Raw genomic sequence first — 9,860 nt, 5'->3', positions numbered from 1 at the left:
AAGGAAGGTAATTTAGGGTTTCTGAGATTTGACTCTGAGATGAATTCGAAGATGAAATTGATGTTATAGAGGGATGATTAAAGATGGGCTTAACTTGAATTAGAGTTTAACGTTGAAGAATTACTTGGAATTCATGAGTTAGGGTTTCTCAGAGATTGAATTAGGGTGTGTGAGAAAAGTTACGGAAGATGAATTGAAGGTTTAGAGGTCTGATTGAAGATGGGTTTGTTTTGACTTAAGAGTTAAGGGTTGATCTTGAAGCTGAGATCGATTAGAGCTCATGACTGAAGTTGTTAACATATTTGGGGTTTGATGATGATATAAGAGGGTGATGGAATTAGTATGAGTTTTGAATTGGTTGGTGCTGGAGCAGAATTTATCTGAGGTAATTGATCTTCTCTGTTATTTTAGTTAAGTTATTCATTTCAAGTTGTTGAATTTATAGAATGATTGTTAAGCTAATAATTGAAATGATTATGGAGAGGGTGTTATGGAACTGTGGTGTGAGGTCTAGACTTATGTTGAAGTTACAGGGTTTCAACGGATTTCTAAGTCTGTGATGGAGAAGGCAGTGGCTGCTCAGGTGGTGGTGTTGTGTTGTTGATGGCACTAAGTTAGTGATGCTGAGGTTAGTAATTTAGAGTTGAAGATACATGGGAGGTGAAGATGAGTTAATGGTGGTTTGTGTAATGATAATTGGAATTGTTGTTAGTTCTGGAAGTGGAGTTGGATTTGAATAATTAAGGTTTGGACTCTGTATTGTTGATGTATGTTATGGTGCAGGTGGAATGAGACGGAGAGTTAGATGTGAAGAAGATATTATTTGAATATAACTGGTGATATTGTAGCTGTAACTAACGGAGCTGTAGGAGTTATATCTAGTGATTACTACAGTGAAGAATTGAGTTAGTGATGGAATTTAAAAGTTGGCAGTGTTGTAGTTGTAATTGAGTTGCTGATTTAGAAATAGAGATTTCAGTTTGTGATGGTGGAGCTGAAATGAGATTGACACAGATGGTATGTCTTGTAGTTAAGTTCTGTTAAACTAAGGGTGAGGATAAATGTGGCTACTGAAATTGGTTGGCAGATCAGTTAAGGGGTATGTTTGATTGTTGCAGAACATGAAATGCTGCCTTGAGCGGATCTGAAGTTACAATTCTTGAAGAGTGGTGATTATAGAGTTGTAGATAGTAGTTGTTGTGGAAGCTTGGAAAAGCTGAATTGCAGGAAAGAGTTTAGTTGAATCCTTTCAGTAGAAGCTTGTATCTGCAATTGCAGGTAAATTGAATTTAGTTTTGTGGATAAGTTATGAAGTTTACTTAAGTTGATTGGAATGTAAAGTGATTGTATGAATTCCCGTTCTTGAGGCTTATGCCTAGTAGTAAACCTAGTCAGTTTAGCTGACTCATTTTCTTTATCTGACTTAGATCATCTGACTGAATTGAATCAGTCTAACCCTGAGTTGATTCATTAACCAGACCTGACTCAATGAAACTTGACTGAGTTGGACCATCGCCTTAGTTGACCCTGGACTTGACCTTGGACGGTTGTGGACTGTTAGTTGAACTTTGACCGTCAGTGACTATTAGTTTTCCCAGTTGGGTCAGACCTTGTGCTAATGGGTCGAGTCTAGTGTACTTGGGCTAGACTTAGTATTTCTATTTTGATTGTTTGGACCCTTATGGCCTGAGCTAGCCTTTGGCTTATTCTACAAAGATGATAAAAGATATAGAACCATAAGTAGACTTAGAGTCATTGGATAAAACTATATGATTCTTGTATGAGCCACTTTGGTTAGATTCTTACATTCTTGTGTGATTAACAATTAGTCTATATTAACAACGCTCGATTCAACGGATGAACCAGTGGATCGCGGATCTCGAGGTAGGCGTGGCTTGTCATCAAAAGAGGTGGGAATACTTTTAACTCTTTTGTGATTATTGTTTTCTTTTACCAAAGTTTATGTTTTAACAAATTCATGCATTGTCTGATCGTGTATTCCTTGCATTGTTTAGTTTTAAATTCCGAGAGTTCTGTTCTCTCTTTTAATCTTTCCATTGTTTGGAAATGAATTGTAATGCTTATTTGTCTTTATGAATTGTTGGGAAATAAGAATTTCCATTTGAATGCTTGGAAATAACAATTTCCATACGTGGTATATAGGATACTGCTCCTTCATTTATATCTACATGAATTCGAGCTTTTATGCAATCACTAGGTGCGGGACGAGTCACCATATAGCTATCTAGGTGCGGGACGATTCACCAATATTATATATTGTTTGGAAGGAGTTAGTTCCATATACATGATTGTTTACCTATGTGATTTGGTTGTGATTAGTGTTAGAGAAAACATGAATTGTTTTCAAATCATTTCAGTGATTACTTAAAAGTTAAATGTTATTCCTACGGGGCACCCTTTTTAGGGATGATGTGCTCACCCATTCCCACTTTCATTTTCAGAGACATATCAGAGTTGCGCAGCGAAAGCTTCGAGAAGTTGAGTCCGTTAGTTGGTTGAATTTTACTACGTTTATTATATTACATGTTGTATTTGTAAACCAAATGACTATTATATATGTATCATTTGAGTGGAGTTCTTGTATATATATATTTCTGAGCGGGCTAGTTTCGGGTTAAGTTTTGTAGCAGATTTCTTAATTGAATGCTTAGGTTTATGATTTAGATTCGTAGTGCCTCTTATTTAGTTAATCTCTTGGATTAGTCAGCTGCTATCTTTGGGGGCGCTACAGTGTTGGTATCACACTATAGTGCCCCCAAAGCTAGCAGCTGACTAATCCAAGAGATTAACTAAATAAAGAGGCTCTACGAATTTAATTCAAATACTTAAACATTCACTTAAGAAATCTGCTACAAAACTTAACTCAAAACTAGCCCCGCTCAGAATTATATATATACAAGAACATCTCTCGAATGATATATATACAATAGGCATTTGGTTTACAAATAAAACATACAATATAATAACATAGCCGAAGTTAATAAAACTAATAAACTCAACTCCTCGAAGCTTTCGCTGCGCAACTCTGATCTGTCTCTGAAACTGAAAGTGGGAATGGGTGAGCACATCATCCCTAAAAGGGGTGCCCTGTAGGAATAACTTTTAAGTAATCATTGAAAACAATTCATGTTTTCCCTAAACGCTATAGCGCAACCAATTTCACATGGGTAAACGATCATGTATATGGAACTAACTCCTTCCAAACAATATATAATACTGGTGACTCGACCCACACCTAGATAGCTATATGGTAACTCGTCCCGCACCTAATGATTGCATAAAAGCTCGAATTCATGTAGATATAAATGAAGGAGCAGTATCCTATATACCATAGATGGAAATTCTCATTTCCAAACAATCAAATGGAAATTCTTATTTCCCAAACAATTCATAAAAACAAACAAAGCATTACAATTCCTTTCCAAGCAATGGAAAGATTAAAAGAAATAACAGAACTTTCGTAAATCAAAGTTAAACAATGCATGGAAAGCACAATCAGACGATGCATGAATTTGTTAAACATAAACTTTGGTAAAACAAAACAACAATAATCACAAAAGAGTTTAAAGTATTCCCACCTCTTTTGATGACAAGCCACGCCTACCACGAGATCCATGATCCACTGGTTCATCATTTGAATCGATCGTTGTTAATAAACTAACTGTTAATCATACAAGAAGTATAAGAACATAGCCAAAAAGGCTCACACAAGAATCATACAAGTATAACTAATGGTTCTAAGCCCATTTATGGTTCTACACCTCTTCAGTATCCATATCTAAAGGTTTACTAATTCAATTGGATTGGTTCTATAGTCCATTAGCTAAGTCTTATGAATATCTACAACTTTGTAGAAGAAATCAAATGCTAATTCGGACCACAAGAGGTCCAAATTGTCTACTTAGGAAAACTTCCCTAAGCCAAGTCCATTAACTAAAGTCCAGTCCATCTGAGTCAACTAACAGTCAATGGGTTGACTAACGGTAAATGTCAGTCAAAGGTCAAGTCAACAGTCAAGGTCAGGTCTAGTCAACCGATCCAACTCGGTCAAGGTCAGGTGAACTGGTCAACTCACGTCAAAGAGAAACTCAGTGAGTTAACACCGATTAATATAAGACTTATTCGGTAGGATTAAGAACATGAGGTCATATAATGCATAAAATAGAGACTAAACTTGTTAACGATAATATACCCAGATTATCTTTAGTACAATAAAAGATTCACTAAATCACTAAATAATATACATGAAGTGATATTTATAGTACATGAATGCTTAGTACAAAATTAGACTAAAAGGAGAATAAATCTGCATATGAATAAGATACTTATTAATTAATAATAAAATCTAAAGACTATTAGGACATATTATAATTTTATGCAGACTCAGATATAAATCGTATTAAATTACCAACGGTGGTATTTAACAAGATATATATAGTATACAGATTCAATCTGAATAAATAAAACCTATTATATAAATCTTTACATGAATGCAGAGTTATATTTGGAAGATTAAGGCTTAGTGTACCAACCGGACTATTAACTTAAGAATAATGAAAATGATAATTTAGTTAAGTCAATAATTTTTGATAAGACAAGCAAATAATAATACTATATAGTACTAATTAATATAAAATTTAGAATTATTGTAAATATCTTTTGGATAATAATTATAGGATATGAATAAAAAAATGTAATTTTTGTTAATAATACAACTTAAGGATTATTTAGCAATCATAAAAATTTAAGGAAATAAAATTAAATCAAATCTAGTATTAATTATATATTCAGATGACTAAATTGTTTACAATGATGTAAACTATTTATGTACTTTACGAAGTAAATTTTTAAGATTTAAACCAATTATGATAATAGTTTAGAGAATTACTTAATTTTAATAAAATAATACTTAGTTAATCCAGCACTGAGGAATAGTGAGGTTGGTAATTCTGATGTGTTCGGGTGATACTTGTTACGTAGGTAAGCATTGTCAGGAGTCATGAACCTAGACAGCGCAATTGCATTCTTGTATCACTAGGCATTGAAGGGAGACTTGCTTCTTTTAGTGGACTGATAGATCCCAAATTTTACTTAGAAACTTATTTATAGAGTATTTCCTCTTGTAATTAGAACCAGTAACTTATTGAAATGGAAATTAGTATTTTGAACCTAGAGCCACAAATTTTAGTTGTAGAGAGTCATATAGGTTTGTGTTTTATTTCTTGTTGTTTGCGCTTAGACAAGAGATAAGTTTATTATATAAGGTGTAGTGATCTAAACTACAAATTAGCACAGAAACATCTCTGAATCTCTAATCATAGAGATTGGATTGGATGAGAAGAGAATTTTGGGAGAGAAAAGCAAACTTTCGATTATTATTTTTCATACGGTTTCAATACAGACTCTCTAGCCTTATAAAGCTAGGTCAAGGCAACATCTTTTAAAGGGACCCCTACAATTGATAAAAGAACTACAAGTAAGCTAACACTAAATACCAACTCAAATACCTTAAGGGCACCCCCTCATAACACCAGGTTCATGACAAATCCCACTCCTTCAAATCATCCTTGTCCTCAAGGATGGAGGATATGACGATTGAGTTAAGCTCTTGATGGAATTCATCGTTGGGCAACTTCTTCTCATCAGCGTAAGAGCTGAGTTTTTTTTTTTTTTTTTAAAATTTAGCTTCAAGGCCTAAAAAAGACTGAGCCCAAACCTCACTCATAGAAATTCAGTAAGCAAGCCCACCCTCTTCATCTTCACTGGTTGGTAGGTCTTAGTAGCAATACTACTGACTGCATAGGCACATTCCAACACCATAAATAAAACCAACCAATAGAGCCACAACTGTTCAACCAACCAGTAGAGGAATGCAAGAGCCACTTCTACAGAGCCAAGCTTGATCGGAAAATATCTTATTCCTTCGTACTGCTCAATATCTTCTTTAACTATCACTTGACTGTAATCCCTCATCAATTTTGAGTCAGAAATGATGTTAACTCTAGCTACACTCATTTGCAAAATGGCGGTGAAAAAATTTAATGTAGCCAGAATATTATAAATGGCATTGCTACTGTTAACTGGGAAAACTGAAGCTGGATTACCTGATATTGAGATGGGGCAGCGCTGCTTACTTTCCCCAGAGAGTATTAGCATAATCAGTTTACCTTCGAGCTTGTGTATCACAATCTCGCAGAATTCATGTGATGCATTTGTTAGCTGCATAGAATTGGCAGACTCTTATTTCCCTTGAACTGTTGCGCCATCAGTGGTGGAGAGCTTCAGCTGCTTCAAGAGTTGATGGAAATTTTGTAGAAAATATTTAGATGCCAACACAACATATCTGTCCAGATTCCTTCCTCCTACAGTGAGTAATAACTGCTGCCAACTAAGACTTGGAAGGAGCCTACAATCTCTGGCAAGGTCATACCATCCGTTATCGCCACAAACAATTCCATTAGTTTCCATGGACCTGCTATGGATTATCTCCACTCTCCATTCACATATTCCAGTCCAAAAGAACACTCGATTATGACAATGGAAGCACTGTCGAGAACTTACCAAGCTGAGAATGCCACGCTCAAAGTAGTTCAGAATTGATATAGTTTCTTGTTTCTTAACATGAACCGATCCAGCGCAGGGAGCTCCTCTGTTGTTAGTTAAGCAGTATTTAAGCTGCAACCTTATAATAAAATCTTCTCCACAGATAGTTCTCATAGCTATTGTAAGACTGCCCATCAAAGTAATGGAAAACAACTGAGCTGCATCTTCTGCCTCGATAAAAATACCAAGCATAACTTCTTTAATCTTTTCTTCCAACCCTCCAAGTCTATTGATTTTTATAGCACTAGCCTGGTTGAGAATTTCCTTGGTCTCCATTCTTCTTTCAGAGCATCCGACTCCTCTATAACCCCTCTTGAGACAAACAAATATCCCTGCAACCTCAAGGGTCTTTAAAAACAACAATCCATGACCCATAGTTTCCTGCATAGATTTTCTCAGGAGTTTACCATCACTTTCAACGACGAGAAGAATCATCAAATGGGAAAAAACCTGGAGCCCCTGAATTCCATCTTGTAGCTTGAACAGTGTAATCAATTGTGAAGACCATATACCGGTTGAACTGTAAACTTGCTGCAGTATCAAAATAGCCCAGAGAATATCACATTGCTTAAAGAATTCATACAACTTGCTAGAATCACTTATTATACTTTCTTCAGTAAGCACACAACCCCTAATATCATGATAAAAATTTACCCTAACAAGGCAAGTATATCTCCCCTTAAGCTGGAACTCTTTTCCAGGGTCAAACACCCTAAAACAATAATTCAGATCTTGAAAGTACATAAATAGAGGAACACCCTTCCCATGAAAGTAGTTTGACTGATGAATGAATATAGGGACCAAGAAAATACCTATAACTCTCTTCGAAAGGATATGTGATTGATCATTTTGTTTACTGGCTTCAACATAGATCATCACGGATTCCTCATGCAGAGTTTTCAAAAGAAAAAGTAGCTCACACCCCAGCCGTAAGTTTAGAGAACCTGTATGATCACTGAAACTCCATATTCTGCAAGGATGTATTTGATCAATTGGCTCATGCGATCTTTCCGACACTCCAGCTGCGCCTACTGAATCACTACTTGCAACCTTATGAAATAACTCGTATACATTCTTGCTTGTGCAATTCAGTAAATGTTGAATTGCATTTGAAATTGATGCAATCAAACCTTTCTGAACCTCTTCCATCTGAGTTGGAAAACTGACATTTCTGGCCAAAAATTGCTCAAATAGTTCATGTGGAAGCCCATTCTCAGTTTCCCTTGACGTTTGAAGCACCGATTCAGCCCATTGAAAAACACCTTGTTTTGATATTATAACAAACAACTTCCTGGTATCACCACTGTCACCATCTTCAACAAAGAATGATATATTTAACTTCGCAAACAATAATTTTAAACCATAACCAGATTGTAGAATCAGATTATGAACAGAATTTGCATAATAATTTTGCATTGAAACGACCACATGAAGTACAATCAAACCACGAGTAAGTATACTAATACTGAGGTTAGAACTGTTTCTAATGTAATAAGAATACCTTCTTTGCTCCATGAAGTACCTTATGATTTTAGCTAATAGAATTGAGTACCTTCTATCCAATTCTAGCAACCTTCCACGATCCAATACCCTTCCAGAAGCACTCAAGATACAACTGGGACATTCACCAGTACTTGCACACATGTGAACCAACAAACAATCCATCATCCATATGTGAATATGAAATTGATATGAATCTGAACAATAAGCATCCAGAGATTCCAGACTTCTCAAAAATGAATCCAGGTCGCAAACATTTTACCTCGATCAAATGTCACCGGTTATACTTAGCACTAATTGGGACTCTTCTGACATAAGTAATTTGAGTTAGGTGTGTGCAGAAATACAATCTGATAAAATTGAGAAAATAATAACTAAATTGATTTATGTTATTTTCATCAATAAACTTCCACCTACCAAACTGCCGAAATTCATCATTGAAAACCTTGTAATCCTTAACTGAATTAGTAGCACCAGCTCCATTAATATCAGTAAAATCGATTTTGGGTGTAGATCGACAATTATCTTCTTCGACTGTTGTAGGAGTTACCTTCAATTCGGCATCGATTTTGGGTGTGAATCCAGATGAGGGTTCAGGCAAGCCTTCATCCATTTTCACTTTGCTCAAATGATCCTGTACAGCCTTCAATTCAGCAGATAAATTCTTAATGCTGTGATAAGTTGTGGTGAAGGATTGTCGTAATTATCCTTGAATTCCCTAACTAAGTCTTGCTTAATGCTCATCAGAGAATCAACCTTCATAGCTAGCTCATCAAATTCTTTTTGATTTTTCATTGTCACCAGGTCACTCAGGAAAGAGTGCTCTGATACCAATTGTAGTGATCTACACTACAAATTAGCACAGAAACATCTCTGAATCTCTAAGGATAGAGATTGGATTGGATGAGAAGAGAATTTTGGGAGAGAAAAGCAAACTTTCGATTATTATTTTTCATAAGGTTTCAATACAGACTCTCTAGACTTGCAAATCTAGGTCAAGGCAACATCTTTTAAAGGGAACCCTACAATTGATAAAAGAACTACAAGTCAGCTAACACTAACTACCAACTCGAATACCTTAAGGGCACCCCCCCTCATAACACCAGGTTCATGACATAAGGTATGGAGTTTTTGAAGACCAAAAGTATGGTTCGATTTTCGAGGACGAAAATGAATAAGGTGGGGAAAATGTAAGGACCCTCAAGATCGTCAACGCTATTAGACTAGTCAAGAGACATTAGATAATAATATCTCGATTAGTTTAACACGAACGTGAATTAATAGAAATTAATCTAACAACTATTTAGATACGAAACTAGTATCGTTGGATAGATCTCGAAAAGTTATGCAGAATGGACTATTCGAACGTGTCGGTCAGATGCCAGACAAAGAAGAAAACGTCAGAACAGTGAGGAGGGCAAAACAGTCTTTTTGACATTAGACAGTCTGGGACATCCCTTATCAATTCAATGGGTGTTCCATAGACTTCCTTTGGTCTTATCCCTAGCCGATCAGAGAAGATTAACTCGTGTCTTCTTTTTCTCTCTTCTTCATTATTCTTCTTCTTTCTTTTTCTCTCTTCTCATTCTTCTTCTTTTCTTCTGCTCCTTCTCTTCTTTTCACCGGAGAGTAAACCGTGAGAATCGATTGAGAGAAATTACTGAGGAAGTTATTTAGGCGACGACGGAGATGGTGCTGCTGTTAATTAAGGTGGCGAAGAATAGAAAATCAGCTGA

General features: G+C 35.8%; 1 protein-coding gene across 2 annotated transcripts; it reads right to left on the bottom strand.

The window, feature by feature from the left end:
- Nucleotides 1-5,629: 5,629 nt before the first annotated feature.
- Nucleotides 5,630-9,061, bottom strand: LOC113276445. Of its 2 annotated transcripts, none has more exons than XM_026526047.1 (2): nucleotides 8,542-9,061; nucleotides 5,630-8,432 (listed from the first exon to the last, which is right to left on the bottom strand). In XM_026526047.1, exon 2 carries the CDS (start codon nucleotides 8,290-8,292, stop codon nucleotides 6,262-6,264), a length of 2,031 nt encoding a protein of 676 aa, XP_026381832.1. In that variant the 5' UTR covers nucleotides 8,293-8,432; nucleotides 8,542-9,061; the 3' UTR covers nucleotides 5,630-6,261. The 2 variants fall into 2 exon arrangements, with proteins under 2 accessions (XP_026381832.1, XP_026381831.1); XM_026526046.1 differs by having other exon boundaries at nucleotides 5,630-8,429.
- Between the last annotated feature and the right edge of the window lie 799 nt (nucleotides 9,062-9,860).

The sequence above is a fragment of the Papaver somniferum genome, chromosome 4 (assembly GCF_003573695.1).
Source record: "Papaver somniferum cultivar HN1 chromosome 4, ASM357369v1, whole genome shotgun sequence".
In the NCBI taxonomy this organism is placed as follows: Eukaryota; Viridiplantae; Streptophyta; class Magnoliopsida; order Ranunculales; family Papaveraceae; genus Papaver; species Papaver somniferum.
This window is presented reverse-complemented; position numbering and strand designations above follow the sequence as displayed.

What these genes read in the sequence shown, in the direction of transcription:
- LOC113276445 (XM_026526047.1), bottom strand. Translation starts at nt 8,292, where the DNA reads ATGATGGATTGTTTGTTGGTTCACATGTGTGCAAGTACTGGTGAATGT.